This window comes from Grus americana, chromosome 3, assembly GCF_028858705.1.
Source record: "Grus americana isolate bGruAme1 chromosome 3, bGruAme1.mat, whole genome shotgun sequence".
NCBI lineage: Eukaryota > Metazoa > Chordata > Aves > Gruiformes > Gruidae > Grus > Grus americana.
The window spans coordinates 12563636-12585151 of record NC_072854.1 but is presented as its reverse complement, the minus strand read 5'-3'; the positions used below and the strand labels follow the sequence as shown (position 1 = coordinate 12585151).

At 43.7% G+C, this 21516-nt stretch overlaps 1 protein-coding gene across 3 annotated transcripts in view; it reads left to right on the top strand.

Moving 5' to 3' along the window:
• Positions 1–21369, top strand: part of VSNL1 (visinin like 1) — a 95098-nt gene extending 73729 nt beyond the window's left edge. For all 3 annotated transcript variants that reach the window (XM_054819105.1, XM_054819104.1, XM_054819106.1), the window contains 2 exons: positions 18328–18543; positions 20573–21369. In XM_054819105.1, coding sequence (XP_054675080.1) covers positions 18328–18543; positions 20573–20770 — 414 coding nt within the window. In that variant the 3' untranslated portion in view covers positions 20771–21369. The remainder of the gene's footprint in view (positions 1–18327; positions 18544–20572) is intronic.
• Positions 21370–21516: the final 147 nt, after the last annotated feature.

Sequence of the window (21516 nt, the reverse complement as noted above, 5' to 3'; positions counted from 1 at the left end):
TTTCCTGTTTATGTACACAGAGTAGGAAAAAAAAAATCAGCTTTTTTTTCCCTTGGCTCTGCAGTCATTCTGGATTTTAGTCACTTCATCAGCATGCTGAACTCCACTGTCACTGTATCGCTGTGACAGCTTCACTTGTATTTCAGCTTCATGACAGGTCTCAAACACATGATACTGTGACCTCAAATTTGCATCACGTTCAAGCTTCGGTTGCCACACCATCCCTTTCTCTCCCTGTCATTTCATATCAGCAGTTAGAATAGCTTGTTGTAGATTGCAGATATTTATGAATTTTACTGGAAATGCAACAAAATTGCCTAGTTCATTAGTAAATCTGGAAAGATTATAGGTACGTCATCAGTTAAAGACAGCATGAGGAAGTAGCACTTCATATTTCAGTTGAGAATTAAAATCTTGTTCTTCACTGAGCTATTCATGTATTCAGCTTGTAGTCATGCAATCCTTCATAACCCAAGAAATCACAAAGTGCTCGCCTGGAGTGGGATTCAGGTCATGCCTGCTCTTGGATACATCACCTGTCTTGAGATATATCACCCCATCAAGAGGCAGCATCTCTTTCCATTGATGAAGAATGAAGCAATGAGCTTTGCATTGCTGTTTGTCAGGCTGGCCGTTAAACTAAACGTGACAGAACATTTAAACACGTCGGCTTGCAAAAATATTTTTTCAGCAAACAGTGCTACCAGAATAGAGATAGTATATTCACAGATGACAAATGTAGGTGTTGTGGTACCAATTAGATATCAGGACTGTCCACAGCTGAGTGACTGTTAGAACTCTAGTGAATAAGTCAGACATAAACATTTTTTTGGGGTGGGGCTGGAAGAAATATTGATGCTGACAGCAGGTGGAAACAATTCAATTTAAGTCCTTCTTTCTCTGCCAGCAGGGCTTTATTTAGATTGAATTTAGATGATTTTCTTCATGAATAACCTGGACAGCTGTGAAAAAATACCTTTTTCTGAGCTTGCTTTGAGTGTACTCTCACTGTTCCCCAAATTCAGAGAGCCAAAACTTTGACACAGGGAGTCTCCAGTGGGTAGACTTCTGTGAATATACTGTTGAGCTCTAGGAGCTTTGTAAGAATTGGTAGTCTGCTTACACTCTAGTAGGAGAGACTGGGCTGTCAGAGGTACAGACTCTTTCCGATGCTTGTATAAGAAAGGAAGAAGAGAGCTTCCTCAGAAAGCAGTTTCTGATTGACTTTCATAGATTTCGGTGCTTTCAGAATTCTCTCTCCAGCATACTCAGACAACCCAAAATACTGCTGCTGAGTACTAATGGTGTTTGCTTGGGTGAGTACTTAAAATGTTCAGTTTGAGAGCTCTGGTGCTGTGGTTTAGGATTTTACCTTCTTTCTCATGAGTTGTCTCTGCCCAGGGTCATGGCAGATGATGCTGCTGAACCTGCCCTGGCAGCTGGGCTGGGTATCCTCTGGGCTCCCTCCCTGTGCAGGAAGAAACGCCAGTGTTGTGTTTTCTAGTTGGGCCCCAGACCGCAGCCTGGAAGAAAAGCGTTTCCGTATTTTGACAGCACTAAAAAGCACTGGCACCCATTTGCTTAGTAGGCTATTATTTTTCTTTAGACATGTCCCGTCTAAGGCATATTTCAAGTTTCTTCTCCCCTATTGTTTAACAGGGACTATATACAATTCTCCCATGTTTCTTGTTCAGTATGCATTTGTTACATCCTCAGACACTGAATTCGCTGTCTGGTTTGCTGAAGGTCTTTGCCTGGGCAGTATTATCACCCTTAGGTATTTGGCTGTCACTGAGGAAAGATGCAAAGAATTTTGAGACTTCTTTCCAAGGAAATATGGTTGTAACCTTAGTTATGAAGATGCTGCCACGTCTCCACAAAGATCTCATGCTATGAGAAGGGGGGCTTTGCCCTATTTTTATGAGAGCATAAACTCTGAAACAGATGAAATGCCAACTCTGTCATATATTTTAAATAAGATGCCACATGGAGTCTCTGTGAAACTAGTTGCATTCTAGAGACAGCTGCCATAAGAGAGTGGTTCTTCATTGAATGCCTCTCACAGAGGATTTATGAAGTGTTTAGAGGCTTGAAAATCCTTTGACCATCAAGAAGACCCTTTCAGCTGGAAGTGTGTTGAGAAAGGAATGCAATAGGAGGACAAATTCAGAAAAGTCCATGCTGGAGAAGATGCCTACCTGATACTTCTGTGATAATAGCAACCAGTCAAGAGAATGCTTTCTTGTTTTATTCTTGTCTTCTTGTTACTTTGGTTTTGATTTTTTTTTTGTTTGCGAATTTAACAACTTACTTGAATTAGCTCATTATTTTTCATCCTTAATTACATCTGGTATGAAATATGAGTCTATCAAATACGCGTGACATATATGTCATTACTGTTCCTCTAGAAATAACTCATCTCTAGAGAGCATTATATGCAGTCAACTCATAGAGGAGGTATGTCAGGAATTGATGACAGGAATTGGGCTGTATCTCCCAGCTGCAAACCTTAAAAGGATGTTTTGGGAACTGGCATCACCAAGAACAGTGCTCCTGGGAGGATCTGTCTTGACAAACGTAAACCAGCATCTTTCTGGAAGGCAGTTGGTAGCATAATAGTTTGGTCAAGATTACATAGTTTATTGTTCAACCATTAATGTCTCTAGGGCTTTTTATTCATCTTCATTGACTCTGGGGTACATGAATATTAAAGATGATGCGATCTACTGTTCTCATAAGATAACAGAGCTAACTTATCTGAACGCATGTCTGACTAATCCTCCTTCAAATTCACACCCCAGTACTGAACTCTTTTTTTGCCATTATTGTTGTTATTGTATTGTTCCATGCTTGCTGAGGACTGAGTAGCTGTTGTTGTGTATTCATGAAAGCCTACAACCTGATTTATTTAACATGTTTACCAGAATACGTGGGGGAAAAAGTCAAATCTATTACTCATATTCATTACTCATTGTGGAAAAGCAACAGTTGTTCCCCAGTGTGAGCTAGTTACCATAATTATACTGCTGGGCATTTCAAATTGCATCAGTCTACATCTTTGAGCGTATTTTTGAGGTAATGTTTATTAATGGAGAACATTGATTTTGATACATCCCTCTAGTTACGCTTTGCTGGGTCTATAAATAGACCTTGTACTTTGCTCCTTGCAAGTGGATTTAGTTGGGCTTTCAGGTTTTTAGAGATTTTTTTGTAGCTGAGGGGAAGAAATCAAATGGATCTGATTTTGAAATGCAATTGCATTCACCAGTACATTGAAGACATCGGGTTTACATTTGTCACGCCTAGAATTTTATGCAGAGCTAAAGTGGTACGGGTATCTTTAGTTGGTTTGGTGCACAGAGGGTAACTTAATCCGAAGGAGAACATGTAACTACACGAAGCTTGTGTGAATAATAAAGCAGCAAGGAATCAGCATTAGAGAAGTGTATTGCTTAAGCGTTTTTTATTGTGTCTTCTTTTCAGCTGACTCCTAGTTATGTTATTGAAACTTCAGTCGTTACAATGGTATCAAATAGCGCATGCAATGAGCTAGCCTGGTGTTGGAAGAATGGCCATGGATAGTAGCTTTAAGCATGCGTGTTGATGTATCTTTTTTGTTAATATAATTTTGTTCTCCTTTTTAGATACAGATAATTTTTAATTAAAGGTAACTTGTTCGCTGCAGATTTTAGAATTTATTTTATGCTATCTCTTTGTATGGTCTTACTGCATTCAAGTCATTTAGAGATCTTAAAGGAACCAAGTGACAGGTAAGCTCTTAGCTGGTTGATGTATCTGTAACAGAAGAGGCTGTTCTACCCATTGTAGCTTTTTGCTTCAGTGGTAGTTTTCTCATGGCAAAAAAGAGATTAATTAAAAGGTACCATGTGCTGAAGGATTTAAGTTACTTATGCAGGCAAATGCAGGAGAGGAGGCAACCCTGCCTCTCACTTGCAATGCTTTAAATGCACAAGCAGCACATTCCAGTTTATGCTAATGGGTTTACGGATTTCTCTAAAATGTGCCCTTGTGGTCATGTCTGATACCTGACAGAGTGGATAAAACCTCAGAAACCTACTGGAAAGTGATAATATAAAGTTACACTACTGAGGAAACAGAATCTGTGGGGTAATTTTCCCCCTCCAAACATCCAGTTCACTTAAGTCGATCTAGTAGAAGTCTGCATGCCCCAAGAGGTGATTGGAGTAGGAAGGATGAAACTGGGGAGAGGCCCATCTCTGTGGGATGATACTATCTTCTTTAGCTGGCCAATTACCTAAAAAGGAGACACCTTTGGGAAACATCTAGAACTAAGTATCACTGGTATTAATATCCACATTTTGTCTGCATTGGCTTATGAGCACAGTCAGTACTTGCACAGCAACAGCATTTCCAGGGAGATGGCATCTCTGTGTGAAAGCAGTCATCCATATGGCCCACAGGGATTTTTTCTACATCTTTATACAGATGGCAAAGAACGTAACTGATGGAAAAAATAATTTGTATATGATGAGGATTTTCCCTTCTTGCACCATTTTAGACAAGGAACAAGAATGTAATGGTCCTTTACATCCTTCCGTTCATACTTTGAAAGCCTTTGTTCAAGATCCCTTCCCCTTAGGGGAGTTGATCTGTGGAGCTAATAGGCAAGGAGACAGTGTACCCAAGAGCTGTCATTGTTTGAATACCTGTGGTTTATTCTAGACCTGCCCATACTTCTTAATTCCCACAAGGTGACACAATGGGCTGTGTCATTGCCTTCTCCTTTCCCACCCTTGGGAAAATCCACTGGATCAAGTCACAAAGAAAAGTCTTCCAGGCTCTTTGCACTGAGTTTTCCTCTTTCCTTTTTCTTTTTCTTCTATGTTGAGCTTTAGATTTTATCCAAATGATGCTCAACCAAGATCCCTAGATCCCTAGATTTTGTGACTATCAATAACAGCAGTAATAATACTGTTATTCACGTGGAACTACAAATGCTAACTGTTGCTGCTATTGCTACCATCCTTCCTGTCTCTCACCTCTAACTTTCGGGTCCTTCCCATTCCCTTAGCTCTTCCTCCTTTTGTCCTGCATTGAAACCATATTCTGTAACACATCCTGTTACCAACTCTGATCAGATATGTATTTGTGTGCCAAGAACAAGGAGTTTAGGGACAGATGTGTGGTCTTACAGCAGCCTTCCAATACCTTAAGGGGACCTACAAGAAGGATGGAGAGAGACTGTTTACAAGGGCATGGAGTGATAGGACAAGGGTTGATGGCTTTAAACTGAAGGAGGGTAGATTTAGAATAGATGTTAGGAAGAAATTCCTTACTGTGAGGGTGGTGAGGCACTGGAACAGGTTGCCCAGAGAAGCTGTGGATGCCCCATCCCTGGAAGTGTTCAAGGCCAGGTTGGATGGGGCTTTGGGCAACGTGGTCTAGTGGAGGCTGTCCCTGCCCATGGCAGGGTGGTTGGAACTAGATGGTCTTTCAGGTCCCTTCCAACCCAAACCATTCTACGATTCTATGATTTACCAAAGGGGGTTCCCGTGTACTCTGTGTCATTAATTCTGCCTAGCCCTTAGGTATTGTTAAACATTTTGGGTACAACACAAAAAATAATCACTCCCAGTCCATTTCCTGGGGTTGCTTGGGCACAAAGGGATGAAGAGCACACCACTGCACACCAACTGACCTAGAGACTGTGGTTGTAGTCTAGTTACTTATGCTGTTACATATGTTCCTATTGGGACAGAACTGTCTGGAGGTGCAGGCTGGGGTTCCCTTTTCTAACCTGTGATGGCAATGAGCAGCAAGACACACCAATTTTGGGGGCAGTCAGCCCTTCCCATTTTCACTCTTTGAATACTCAATGCTTCTCTCAGCAGACCAAGTTCCCTCAAGGTGCTCGTGGTACCATACAACTTTCCTCTTTTTTCCACTCCTTTGGTCTTTCTGGACTTCAGGTTGTAGTTTCCTTCCTTGGATGGAAAGGTTTATGGACTGCTCTACAGCCAAAGATTTTATGAACTGGAAAAGATATCTGAGTCTACCAATTCCCAGCTCACTGGAGTGAGCTATGCATGTGAGCGAATGGGTAGTTCTCCCCAGAAGTTAAAGCTATTTCTTGGTAATTCCTGAATCAGCAGGTTTGGCACTCAACATCCAGAAAAGGGGTTTTGTAGTTTAGCACTCACTGAGATCTTGAGGTTCAAATCCTCAGTTCTCTGATACTCCCAGCTACAGCCATTTTCCTTCTCTTTCTGCAGTTTCCTTTCTGCGGCACTGGGCTATAACAACTCCATATGTATAAGAATTTTAGGAGGACACATTACATAAATATATGAGACAGTCAGATATTTCAGGCACGAGAATTTTTTCTGCAGTTCCATCTGTATATTCATAAGATGGTTGTCTCAGACTTTAGTGACTTGTGTTTCAAATCCCTTTTTGGCTGGAAATAGCACTTACTGATGCTTCTATAGTCCCGTTCTTTTGGGAAATTTGCGCTAAGGACTTCACGACACAGCAGGCACAGCATTCAAGTTAATACTCTGAACCTTTGGAGCCAAAACTCACTGGGAAAATAAAGCCTTTCTCAGAAATGGAGTCAGATGATCTTTACTGGCGGGGGGGGGTGTGTGGAAAGGAGAAGAAAAAAAAAAAAAAAAGAAGTGTCCCAGATCAGTGTATTCTCCATCTGGTATGTTCCCAGATTCCTAAAGAGATAACATGGTGTCAAGAAAAAGGATGTTGTAATTAGGCTGGGGCATAGCTACAGCACAGCAGGATCCTGACATTGTCATAGCCCTGTGCTATCGCTGACCTTGGGGTAGTGGAAGACTGTGCCAAATTTAAAATAAATAAAGTGTTCCAGTGCTGCTGCTCAGTTAAGGAAGATCAAAGAGAAATAACATTTAATCAGCAGTAGTTGTGATGTTATGCACTAGCAATACTAATTGTTTTGATGACAATTCTCTCTGAAGATTTTTTTTTGTTAGCACTGAGTAATAACTGATCTGCTAGTGTATTGACCTATAGCACTGCCACAGCTCAATTAAGTTTCTTATTGTCCAAATCTAATCAGAGAAAAGCTGAGATTGAAAATCAATTCATTTCCTGCTAGTTAATGACTAATTCCCCACAAATGTGAATATAGAGATTTACTTTTCAGGTTGAAAGTATTTTTTAGAGGTGGACCTTGCCAGATGGATGTTTGAGAAGCAGCAGTGTGGCTTCTCTTTTCCCATCCGTCTTCCTCCAACCTCTTGGCATATGCTGGTTTTTTTACTGTGGGTCGTGCTTTATCATAGCTTGCGCTTGTTTGCTGGTGGCTTAACTTAACCCATGTCTCACACAATTGCAAGGAACGGGTATTGATAATTCAAGGTCACCTCCTAAATTCCCAAATATTTCTTCTGCATATGCTTCAAATGAGCATTTCTGCAGTAGTTAAAAACATCTGCAAGACAGGGTGACTTAGTCCTTAACAATAAAGTAAGAGCTAGTCACAGTCCGTGGAGGTCTGGGTGAGACACAGACTCTTCTCTGATCCCACTTCAGCCTGTGCAAGTTGTGAACTTTCCCTGTGAAGGGGAGAAATTAGATTTCTTTGCTCTTCTAAATATTTCTTCTTTATGTGAAGAACTAACAGCTGTGCATAAGCCTCCCCATGTGTCTATGCACGCATCTGTGTTCACAGCATTAAAGCTACCGAGCAGAGACATAAGCAGTAAACATCCATGAGGTTTGGCAGTTCTCCCCAGTTCTTGCTAGTTGTATGACTCCCACTGCAGCAGTATCTGAAATAGTCACAATTCTTTGTTGTGTTTATCCTCGCAGCACACCTCTGAGGTGGGGACATCTCACAGATTTACACGTGGAGAACTGAGACCTGGATCTAGTCATTTAAACGCTGGTCTTTGGTGGGCCTCGAGATTATCCTTTCCAGGGGCTCAGCCCCATGGCTCAGCTGCTGCTGAAACCTCTAGACCCATGGCTGTGGATAGTGCCCACTGCCTTGGGACCCGCTGGCAAGCTGAAGCCAGGTGGCTGGAGGCACTTTGCCTGGGTGGCATATTTCTGCCTCACACTGCAGATGTGCTGAGGAGTGCAGCTATACCAGACTCAGCATCTATGGGGGCAAAAGGCTGGAGGGCTTTTACCATGAAGATTAGCTCTGGGACAGTGTATAAGGGGTTTTTTTATTATTTTTTTTCTCATGCTTCTGTATCGTTCCTGCTCTGCAAATGATGCTTTATCCCTAATGTCTTTTTTTTAATGCGCCTTGCTGCAGAGAATACCGTGCAGGTTTCTGCTGTGCAGCAATGATGAATTTTGCCAGTGTTGAAAGGCTCAGGTCTGTATCCTGTCAGCCTGAAGCCCAGATTCATGTGTATCAATCCATCGTAATCCTATGGGGCAATCTCTTCCCTGATACTCAGCAAAACATAATCAGACTCATTGTTTTGGCTGACTTGAGAGAATAGCTTGATTCCTCCAAAGGAATCTGGCTGGTAAAAGCCGTGCAGCCCTGCAGTACCGAGTTGTGGCATTGCATGCTCAGATCCTGCATTTTTCCAGCGGGTCAGCCCAGTGGACCTTTTGTCTGTGTAAAGCACAATAAAAAGGCTAGAGTTGAGCCAGGAAATGGCCTTTCTCACAGATACTGAACAGGGACTCACATGCTTTGGGTGTGAAGTGCTTTGGTACATGTATGACAAGCTGGAAGGAGATAATAACCGTTCAAAGGCTGAATGGGAGAAGGGAGAGAAACAGGAAAACTGATAATGCTTTGTTTCCAGTAAAGGCAGCTGTAGGAGAAACACGAAATGGATCTGACTTCAGAAGTGGTGTAGCTATATTAATATGCAAGAGAAAAAAAATACATTGATGCAGTTGCTTCATTGCGTATTCCATCAGCAGAAGCTGCAGTCCTGCACATGGACAGGCCAAATATCACCGTCTCCTTTGAAAATCTTGCTGTTTCTTGAGTTACATTAGTGCCTTAGAGTAATACATTGAGCTTAGATTTCAAAAGGTACACACTCTGACACAGTAGTACCATTTTCATCCATTTATTTGTATTTTGGAAGGCAGAGGAAATTCACTAACCATGAACAGAGTTTGTTAGGGCTATGCTTGCTCTTTCCAGCTTCATCTGCAAAGTAAAAATAGCTCAGCAAAAGAAATTTTTAAGCTAACTAGCCTGGTAATACACACAAGATGTGGTTGGGCAAGGCTCTCAGCTTTGAAATGTACTCCACAAAACCCTGCTGCTATTCCAGGCAGTTTTACATGCATCATTAACCTGCAAGACCCAACCAACCTGCCCATTTTCCTCTGGCTGTGCCTGCGGTGGAGCAGAGATGGGGGATCCCCATCAGCCCCATTAGTGCAGCACTTGCTTCAGCTTATGTGGAGATTGGTGGCATCAGTGGGGGTGAGCTATTGTGAGAGCTTTTAGACCTCTCCTAGGATTTCTCTGCGTAAGGGAGTGATAATGCAGGGTGGGGAGGAGCAGAGGATAAGGAGAGGGTTGAGAAAAGGGTCCCCATCTGTACCACAGTTCTGAATATCATGTCTGGATCTGTTCCAGCATCTCACCTCTAGCACAGTGCAAAACATCATCCAATTCCACCCGCTGGAATTTCAGTAATGAAATTAAATCGTTGTAACCCTCACTTCATTTTCGACGCATACGAACAGACAGCCCCAGACATTTCAAAGGCATGTGATGTGCATTTCTGTGCTGATGTGCTGCTACTCCGTGGCTGAGAGCTGGGAACAGGACAGGAACAGCTGTATCTCTGGGATCCAAATCCCTTAACGTTTGATTAAATTGTTAATGGAAGCATGCATAGCTGCTGAAATTACTTGTGTTTCTGTGGAGCCAAATTCTTGGGTGCTCGTTCATTGCCTGTGTCCCTTGGAAATCCGCAATCAAAACATTTGGACACCTTAGAGTGATGGAAGACCTGGCTGTGGAGGCGATTGCTCAATGCCCTTCGTTGCCTGTGTCCCTTTGTGGGTTTTCCCTTGGTTGCCTAAAGGCCCTTGGGGGTCTGGACTCGAATAACAACATTTGGATGTGTTTCAGTTCATTAAAGGTATCATCCAATGAATAGTAACTCAGGGAAAACCTGTGACAGAACTAGAATGTGGTAAGGAAATGCTTTCAGATTTGGCATGACCATAGGCCCAATTCAAAACCCATTGAAGTAATTGGACCGTTTGCATTGACCCATACTGCTAATAATATACATTCTGCTTAGCACCACAGCGGTTAAGATGCAGACAAAGTGAAAAGAGAATTGTGAAAATTACCTGAGTTAAAGTAGATTTTTAAATATAGTTAGTGGGGGAAATACTAGAATCCAAATCTGTTTACTCCTAAAGCAGTTCCTCGACCACTAATTTGTTTAAAAAAAGAAAGTTTGCTTTCTTTCTGATCCCTTTAATATTAGTTCACACAAGCTGTTCCCAGTATCGGAACTCATAGTTCCCTGCTGCGTACTGTGCTATAGCCAGTGCTTTCTCCTGAGCTGCCCGTTGGGTTTGTCTCAGATAGGGGAGGGAAGTGAGCCTGGGGTTTCCGTGTCCAAGCTGAGACCTTTCAGCAGGGAAGGGGGGTTGCATCATCCCCCTGCTGTGCTTTTGGAAAGCCTGTTTGGTAGGCAAGCACTGAAAACACTTGTTCAGCCAAAAGTATGTAGAAGATAGTCTGAGAATTACAAGGACTAGAAGTCTCCCTGCTTAAGACTGTGAAGACTTAGTTTGCAATAAAAAACATAATTTCAGCTTGATCCCTCTGCTCCCCCTACAGCCGGTCAAGGGAGAAGTCTCTGACACCTAATTTGACCACTTCAGGTGGCTCTTTGGAGAAGCCTCTCCCCATTGACCAAAGAGTGATGCACGGCACCGATCCAGGGCGATGCTGTGGTTCTCACACCCACGCGTTCCTGCTCAGAGCCCCATCCTGCTCGGCCTTGTCCTGCCCCCCTGATCCCTGCCCCATGGGTCCCCACCGCCCTTGGCGGGATGCTCTCTGCCAGCCCTCTCTGCTCCAGCGCCGGGCATGGAGGCAGCTCACAACATTTCATTCATTTCACTGGCGCTACTCCAGAGAATAAAGGTGAGACATAGCACGAATAAAAGGGGCACACTGTGCCTTCTCCATTCTTAATCCACACATCCTCAGGAAGTCTTGAAAATTAGCTACGTTAAAGGGTATCTGTCCTGCCCTTGAACTGTGTATTCCCAGGGCAGTCAAATCTCTTCCGGAAGAAGGACAAATGTACTGGCTGTGTCGTTTTGTGCTGCCGTGGTTACGCTCGTGTTACATTAGTTTTCAGTTTAGTGCAAAGAGGTGCTGCGCAGCCTGTGCATCTCTTCCCCTTCTCATGCCTTAACACATGAAGTGCAATAGTACAGTACATTATAGTAAGCTACAATTATTTTTTTTTGAAGGAGAGAATTAAAAAGTACTAATTTTTCCTAGCTCCTCAACTCCTGCATTTGTACTGCTGGCAGGAATGCAGAGCTTCATCTCTTGAAAAACTTATGAGCAGGAACCTGCTCCCCAATCATCGCAGTGACCTCACTTGCAAGGTTCTGTAAGATGGGGCTTGACCAGCAGCTATCAGCCTCTGGGTTCAAATTTAAGAGGTTTGCTACAGAACATACCTGTCTGAGCTTCTACTAGCAGCAAAACTTTCTGATTCTCAAGGTGCTCATGTTCTCCACTTACAAAGGTGAACTGAGTGCTTGGCAAACTTATTAAAGGGAGGAAAGAAACTCCTAACAAAGTAGATAAAAAGGGTAAGTGACTCCTTCCTAAAGTGTAACAACATCAATTGTATAAGTTTTTCCTGTGGGAGCCAACGGCTAGACTTGTTTCCACGTGCTGGCCCCCAGCAATGCTGACGCTGCTCCTTGCGCTGGCTGCGCCCCACTCGTCCTCCTTCGCCAAGCGTGGGACACAGAAGCCCTGTGCCACCTCCTGCTCGCCCGCCTCCCGTCCTGCGCTCCAGCTCCCATCTCGGTGCTGGAAGCTGTGACCTTACATCAGTGACTGAGTCGTCACCTGGGCATGTGTAGGCAGCCTCTTCAGCTTTCCGTACACTATTCTAATTCTGGTTTTCTCCATTTTATAGAAGAATTTCCTTTTAGTAGAAATTAATCTCAAACATGATAAAACATTGCATGAAAAACAAAGCACCGCTCAGGCCAGTCTATAGATTTGCTCTACCCCACCCTACCAGTGAAGGAGAGACCCTTCTTTTTTGGAGCACCCCATCACTAGGCAATTTGGGGAAGTGTATTGCTTTTCATTTGGGTTTTTTCTTTATGTTTTAGCCATATGCTAAAGCTTTAGCCATATGCTTTAGCATATGCTTTCTGCTTTTTCAATAACTCCCTCCCAAAGATGATCTGAAGGGAGTTGGTCACAGAGTTGTCTGTGAACAGCATCGTTTCACAGATGCTAAAGCACCTGCGGCCAAGCAGATAAATATTTCGAGGCATTTGATCAGTTTCAGCAAGACTTAAGTTATGAACAATTTGTAGATGCTCTTCTCTAGATATTCTTATTCCAGGATCCTTTGAAAGTCACACACACACCACAAAGGTGTCCAGAAACCCTATGGGAGCTAAGAATCTGTAAGACAATCTTCTCCAAAATTTAGAAGCAGAATAAGAAGGATTTTTTTTTCCCTCTTCCTTTTTTCCTTTCTTAATCGGTAGTTGTCTGTAGAGATAACGCCTTCTTCACACACCAGCATGTTGATCTAACCGGTCAGAAAATGCACAGGCCAAGCAAGAGATGAGACTAGAGAAGCAGAAAGGAAGGAATCACCAGTGTTGGGTCACCGGTGGAGCTGAGTGCTGTAAAAAGCCCAGGCAGGTATAGTTTGCCTTGGTTTTGGTATGAAAAGGCTGAAGCGGGAGACAATGCTGATGCGTAGAGTGCACTTTTCAGTAGCACCGTTGCAGCAGAAGGAAACTCCGTTCCCTTTCAGTTGCTTTCATATGTAGATTGACACCTGGACAAGGGTTTGCAGGGGAGGCTGAAGAAGCCACTGACTTGCCCAGTGGCTGTAGCCACTGAAAATCCCAGTTGTGCTTCTTTACTTGTTTTTGAGGCATTCACTGAGCTCGTGCCAGAGTCCCATATGAGGCAGATTAAACCACCCTCCTATCCCCCTTGCCAAAAAGGGGTCATCCCTGTCTCCCATTGTACTTGGCTCAGACTAGTCTTAAAGTAGTTAACAGTCTGTGCCTTTATGGAAAAAAAGGCCTTTACACCTTGCTAAGGCCTCGCTGTATTTTAGTAGTCAAATAATGTTTTACCAGAGCTGGCTTCTTTTGCTCTGTAATTGTTTTGGTTTTCTTTTACTCCATTTCTTATTTATGAATCATTTCAAAACAGGCCAATGGAAGTCTTCAGGTAGGTTTTTAAACAAGTTTTGACAATGTTTTTTAGTTGTTCTGAGCTAAAAATAATACAAATCAGCAGGTACAGACTGGAGAAGAGTGCCTTCAGTCCCTAAAGGACCTTTTACTGCATTCGCTCCCTAGAGGGAGGCAAATAGAGACATGAAAAAAAAAAAAAAAAAAGGCATCAATTCTATTTGTTCACCTTACTAGGCTGTAAATGCCAAGGCTTAGCTCTCAGCAGTGCCACCACCTTCTTCACCTCAGAAAAGAAAAACTCTTTGTCTTGTCTGCGGTGAAAAAATCAGACGGAAGCTTTTCACTCTGCTCTGTGGGGTTAATGGTGACTGGCACAGGAGGTAGTCACAGCTTGCTCATGCTCCTCTGATGGGAGACTGAATGATATGTCATGTTTCCCCAAAAATAATTTAGAAGTGGTCTTTGACATCTCCAGCCACTGACCCTTCCTAATCCCCCGCTTCGTTCCTGGACTCTTGAGTGATTTTGGGTCTGCCACTTCGTAGCCATTTTTGTAGGTGAGCATCTTCATTGCATTTTTGAGTTCTTTGGTTCCACCAGTGAGTACATTCGTACCTTTTCTCAGTCTGGATCGTAGGAGAATAGCACCTGAAGGTATTTTGGTTCTCTGAACAGTGAAAAGGACGATCCCATTTCCCTCTTGCTGCTTGGCTTTCTGTTAGAGACACTGCGGAGTGACACAGAGATACTGATCAGGCTGCATCTTCAGCAATAATCAGCTCTTGGAAGACTGTAAAATTTTTAAGTATTTTGTTTTGTAACCTGTACGTCACAGGACAGTGATCAGTACAGATTTAAAATGTGAGAGATTATTCTAATTGTCTTTTCATCTTTGAACAACCAGCAAGGTCCCAAGACATAGAGGGTGGGGGGCTGTGGAGACTCACTAGAGCTATAGGGCACAAAAGCCACTTCGTAACTTCCTGCCAGTGACCTGCAGAAAGTGTACATCTATCTATACACACACACACACGTACAATGAAATATCACCTGCGTTAACATCTGCACTTGATACAGAATTGGGGAAAAGGTAGATCATAAAGAAGGAAAGCAATGAGCAGGATTTTCAATAACCTGCAAATAACGTTCATGTTTTGGATAACAGTCCCATAACTTTGTTCTGACACAGCCAAACCTAGAATTGTGAGCCCAAAAAGCCTTCCCGTGGAGGGAGCTCCGGCTGATTTGACAAAAGATTGCGGTTTGCACTGGAAGTGCAATTCAGCAAGGTCTGATAGCTGCAGTCACTGCAGTCCTGAATTGTATCAGAGAATCCATATATCTTTATAGGTGTTTACGAGCCCAATCACGCTTGCCATACCGGCGTCTGTCCTGGTTTCAGCAGGGACGGAGTTAATTTTCTTCCTAGCAGCTGGTGCAGTGCTGTGTTTTGGATTTAGGATCAGAATAATGTTGATAACACACTAATATTTTAGTTGTTGCCAAGCAGTCAAGGACTTTGCAGCTTCTCATACTGTCCTGCCAACAAGAAGGTACAAGGTGCCCAAGAAGCTGGGAGGGGACACAGCCAGGACAGCTGACCCCAGCTGGCCAAAGGGATATTCCATGCCGTATGACATCATGCTCCTTATGTAACTGGGAGGTTGGCCGGGAGGTGACATGACTCAGGAACTAGCTGAGCATTGGCTTAAGGTGCTGAGCAATTGTGCTGTGCATCACTTGTTTTGTATATTCCATTATTACTATTACTATTATGATCATCTTCCTTTTCTGTTCTATTAAACTGTCTTTATCTCAACCCACAAGTTTTACCGTTTTTTCTTTCCGATTCTCTCCCCCATCCCACTGGGTGCAGGGGAGCGAGCGAGCGGCTGTGTGGTTGGTTTAGCTGCCGGCCGGGTTAAACCACAACAGCGTCCAAAAGTTTTTAAAGGTCAAAAACCAAAAAGTACAGAAAAGAGCTGCAACAGTACCTTGAGGTGTTTACAGCTCCATCAGTTTGGATTATCAAAACAGAAACGGGGGCTGGGTTGAGTACAGGCACACAAGTTGCTTTTTCAGGAGGAGATGATGCCAAATGCCTCTTCCAGCTAGTGGAGAAGGGGCGTAGAAGCAGCAGCTGGATGCTGACCCATACCAAGTCAAATGAGAAAACAGCAACTTTAACAGCAACGTTAACCCGGACAAAATACCCCTGGAGTGGGTACAGCGTCCCTCTCTCTCGATGCCTCCACACCGTGTTCAAATATCTTTCTGAAAAGATACTTGGGAAGCGAGATGGGCATATTTGATATCTCCGCTGGGCTCATACAGTGATTTGCATCCCTTTGGGGGTGATTCACAACCGGGCAATATTCTGAATGGATGGAGGTGGCAAAACTGCAGGAAGGTTTTACAGTGATTAGAATACCACTGAGCCAGAGAAGAGATTGTATAGCAGTCTGTGGTGGGTTGACCCTGGCTGGGGGCCAGGTGCCCACCAGAGCCGCTCTCTCACTCCCCTCATTCACTAAACAGGGGAGAAAAGGCATAACGAAATGCTTGTAGGTCGAGATAAGGACAGGGAGAGATCACTCACCAATTATCGTCACGAGCAAAACAGACCAAACTTAGAGAGGGAATTAATCTAATTTATTACTAGGCAAAACAGAGTAGAGGAATGAGAAAATAAAATCAACTCTTAAAACACTTCCCCCCACCCCTCCCATCTTCCCGGGCTCAACTTCACTCCCGGCTTCAACCTCCGCCCCCCCTCAGCGGCACAGGGGGACGGGGAGTGGGGGTTACGGTCAGTTCATGACACGGTGTTTCTGCTGCTTCTTCCTCCTCAGGGGGAGGACTCCTCTCATCGTTCCCCTGCTCCAGCATGGAGTCCCTCTCACGGGGTGCAGACCTTCAGGAGCAAACTGCTCCACCGTGGGGTCCCCCACGGGGTCACAAGTCCTGCCAGCAAACCTGCCCTGGCGTGGGCTCCCCTCTTCACGGGTCCACCGGTCCGGCCTGGAACTTGCTCCAGCATGGGCTTCCCACGGGCCACAGCCTCCTTCAGGTGCCTCCACCTGCTCCGGCGTGGGGTCCTCCACGGGCTGCAGGTGGAATCTCTACACCCCCTCATCCTTCTTCCATGGGCTGCAGGGGGACAGCCTGCTTCACCATGGCCTTCACCACGGGCTGCAGGGGGATCTCTGCTCCGGCGCCTGGAGCTCCTCCTCCCCCTCCATCTGCACTGACCTTGGTGTCTGCAGAGTTTCTTACATCTTCTCACTCCTCTCTCCGGCTGCAAAAGCTCTCTCTCTCCAAGTGTTTTTCTTCTTCTTAAATATGTTATCACAGAGGCGCTGATGGGCTTGGCCTTGGCCAGCGGCGGGCCCGTCTTAGAGCCGGCTGGCATTGGCTCTATCAGACACAGGGGGAGCTTCTAGCAGCTTCTCACAGAAGCCACCCCTGTAGCCCCCCCGCTACCAAAACCTTGCCACGCAAACCCAACACACAGTCATACCTTACAGCAGTGCAAAGCTTGTCCAGAATTGTGTCCAAAAAGTTGATATGAGAGAAAACAGTAAGTTTAAAGGAAACTTTCAGGTTAGGACCCCTTTGGCAATGCAGCAGCGGGTCCTGACGTGACCCGCACGGCCACAAATTTGTTGCAAGCAGCGGGCTGTGCACTAAATTTTGCATTTTTTAGGGCAAGACACATTATCCAAATGGTCCTTTGGCCTCCTCAAAGGAAAAGCAGCAAAGGCTTGCCATGTTCTACATCTGTCTTTAGTCAGACAATTAGCAGTGCCCATTTCGGTATATGCTGTGAGATCCCTAAGATCCTCCATGAAATTTGAGTATATTGTTCAAGAGCTTCCACAGCTGACCACAGCAACCATCAGCCTGCACTGAAAGCTCTGGATGGGGAAATGGAAAACTGTAAAACACAGATCCAGTTCCTCGGCTGCCACTGAAGTCTTTCCTTCAAACGCACGTTATTAAGTGCAATACTTATTAAGAATTAGAATTTTAAAAAGCACAAAATGAGATGGCTCTCAGAATGGGAGGAATGCACATTTATATTTTAAGAGCGTGAAAACCTCCATGAAATTGTGCTGGGAATACAGAAACGAACCTTATTTGTGTGCAGTCCCTGCACTGCAATGGGACTTCAGCACTGGTTTAAAACTCCCTTTCTTAAGAGGCATGTTTTCTTGAGTCTGGGCCACACAAGGAACAACTACTGTCTCACACGTCTTAAATCACACATTTCCCAAAGGAAAAAATATCAGCTGAAAACCTACATTACGGTCCTTTAAACTATTTTGTTAAGCTACAGTCCATTGCAGTGTTTACTGATAATGGACATTAAACATGAAAAGCATTGCTCTGTATAGTTTAACTGAATCTCAGTTCTCATCTTATGTACTTGTATTAGGTTGGTTGGCAGAAGATGGCACATGTTCCTGTTGGTTTATGCTATGTGTGGATTTTATTTTTTTAAATAACGTTATATAACAAGCCCACACATCTACTTGGTTACAACATGTCAAGGGCTGGTTACTCTCAGGCAGAAAAAATACTGTTAAAATGCACCTTGGCTGCTGTATTTCATAGTCAGAGAATATTACATACAATCTCCCATTTGCACCTGACTTTATTTTAAGGTTCATCTAGTTAATTTAGCTTTAAATTAGCATTAAATGTATTTGTAATATAGTTTGCAGTAATCTAAGAGATTGTTGTAGAAATAAATAATAAGTTTTTAATAATCATTACGCTGTAGCTGTTATGGAAGCTTACATCGCATGTCTGCAGTTTCACACAAAGCCCACTCTTCATAAATGCCTCGCTTCAGTATTTTGCAGGCAGATACGTAGCTTGCTCCCTTGCGTTGCCCACGGTTCTGTTTATTATTTTATTTTGCAGTTCTTTCCATATGGAGATGCTTCAAAGTTTGCCCAGCACGCCTTCCGAACCTTTGATAAAAACGGAGATGGGACCATCGACTTCAGAGAGTTCATTTGTGCTCTGTCCATCACCTCACGAGGCAGTTTTGAGCAAAAGCTGAACTGGGCCTTCAACATGTACGACCTGGATGGTGATGGTAAAATTACAAGAGTGGAAATGCTGGAAATTATAGAGGTGAGATCAATATGACACTCAAAAATAATATGTCTGAACATGAATAAAATTTGATTACTTGCTCACATACCCTTTAGATTTTAAGCACACAAGAAGCTGTACTGTATCATTAAAAACTGTGGTGGGTTGACCCTGTCTGGAGGTCCAGGTGCCCACCAAAGCCGCTCTATCACTGCCCTCCGCAGCTGCACACGGGAGAGAAAATATAACGAAAGGCTCCTGGGTCTAAATAAGGACAGGGAGAGATCACTGAGTGATTACCGACATGGGCAAAACAGACTCAACTTAGAAAAAAAAAATTAATTTATTACCAATAAAATCAGGGTAGGATAATGAGAAATAAAGCCAAGTCTTAAGACACTTCCCCCCACCCCTCCCTTCTTCCTGGGCTCAACTTTACTCCCCATTTCTCCACCTCCTCCCCCACAGCGGCACAGGGGGACAGGGAATGGGGGTTGTGGTCAGTTCATCACACGGTGTCTCTGCTGCTCCTTCCTCCTCAGGGGGAGGACTCCTCACACTCTGCCCCTGCTCCAGCATGGGGTCCCTCCCATGGGAGACAGTCCTCCATGGACTTCTCTAACGTGGGTCCTTCCCATGGGCTGCAGTTCTTCATGAACTGCTTCAGCGTGGGTCCCTTCCACGGGGTGCAGACCTTTGGGACCAGACTGCTCCGGCGTGGGCTCCTCCCTCCATGGGTCCACAGGTCCTGCCAGGAGCTTGCTCCAGCACGGGCTTCCCATGGGGTCACAGCCTCCTTCGGGTGCATCCATCTGCTGCAGTGTGGGGTCCTCCACAGGCTGTAGGTGGAATCTCTACACCCCCTCATCCTTCCTCCATGGGCTGCAGGGGGACAGCCTGCTTCACCATGGCCTTCACCACGGGCTGCAGAGGGATCTCTGCTCTGGTGCCTGGAGCACCTCCTGCCCCTCCATCTGCACTGACCTGGGTGTCTGCAGAGCTGTTCCTCTCACATATTCTCGCTCCTCTTGTGGGCTGCAGTTGCTGTTGCACAGGTTTTTTTCCCCTTCTTAACTCTCTTAGCCCAGAGGCGCTACCACCATCGCTGATGGGCTCAGCCTTGGTCAGTGGCGGGTCCATCTTGGAGCCGGCTGGCATTGGCTCTGTTGGATATGGGGGAAGCTTCTAGCAGCTTCTCACAGAAGCCATCTCTCTGGCCACCCCACTGTCAAACCCTTGCCACGCAAACCCAAAACAAAAGCGTACATTACATACACATATTCATCCTATACTGACTCATGCCTAAGTGGTGCGAGCACACTCACATTTTAATAGAAGTAATCTTAGGGAATTACAGAAAGTACATATGTGCATATAAGCTTTTAAATATAAAGAGGTAATTTATTTTTTTTTCTGATGAACAAATTAACCATAAGAACAGCACAGCAAAGGATTTACAAAGCCCATCTCAAAATCACTTGACACCCATGAAATTACTGGTTTGTAGCTCAGGTATCTGAAACCTTACTGGAGATCAACTTTAGATGATTACAGACATTTACAGGGATAACACCACTCTATTTTAAGTGAGCTCTCACAGATGGGCTTTAAGATGACCACAGCATATAACAGGAAGGATAAAGTTTATCACCCTGGTCATCTGGCTACTCGCCACGGTAGCTAATACCAGATTTTGCTCCCATGTACACATAGAACGCTATTAAAATGTGATGACTTCTAAAACTGACTATTCAGAATTTCTGTGAAATATTTCAATGGAGCGACTAAAAGCCATACAAACAGTTGATCCAGAGAATGGGTTACGACAGTTTTGCACTGTGAAACAGAAAGCCAAAGAAATTCATTGCAGGATGCAAAATGCAACCACCAAAATAAGTCTACATCTGAAGAAAGCAAACCACATTCTTCCTTAGGTGTACGGACATCTGATTCTAAGAAAAAAAAGAAAAAAATCACTTTATTGTTAGAATATCTTTCCAGAAATTGATCACATCAAAAAATCAGGTTAATTCATTTGTTGAATTTTTTATTTGGTTTCTTTCCAAAGGCAATCTACAAAATGGTGGGCACTGTGATAATGATGAAAATGAATGAGGATGGTCTGACGCCTGAGCAACGGGTAGACAAGATCTTCAGTAAGATGGATAAGAACAAAGACGACCAGATCACACTGGATGAATTCAAAGAAGCTGCAAAGAGTGATCCTTCCATTGTATTACTCCTCCAGTGTGACATTCAAAAATGAGCTTGTGTACAATGCGTCATAGACTGCACAGAAGTTTAATGTTCCATTCAGTTTGCAGCTATTTCCACACACACAAAAATTTGCTTGGACTACCTATAAATGGACTTGCTTCTTGTGTTTGAAACACTTGTGTGCATGAGAATGTCATTTGCTAAAGAATTTTAAAAGTATATATTATAAAAATAAACTGCCACAACGTGATGTGTGCAATGTCATTTCATAACAACCCTATTCCTCTGAAGCCTGTGCAGCAGTCCTGTGCTGCAGTGAATTATATTATTTATTGTTCATGTTTTACTGATGCTAGCTCTGTGTCTTCTAGACCGAGTAATGTTAGTGACACTGAATTCCCATGGTAATGTTAACTGTTTATTATAAATCATGTCACCATTCTGCTGTAAAGTAGTAACTGGACAGACAGAGGGGAAGAGTTCCTCGGCTCTTAAGTCTGATCCACACATGTGCTTGTATTGTCAGTGGATATAAATGTACTTCATTTGCATGCCTTTTAGGTTTGCCTTAATTCTTACCTCATTTGCATCCCTTCAATCTGGAAAGAGCTATGTCAGAGGAATGCAGTATAAAAAAAAAAAAGAAAATCCTGCTAAAAATGATCCCTTTAATTAAAAGTATATATAAATATATATATATAATGTTTAAAATATTGTTTTATTGGAAGTTTAAAGGTTTTATTGGAAGTGTATTGATCTTTGCCTGAATTTTCAAAAGCTTCCACAGAGGTTGCA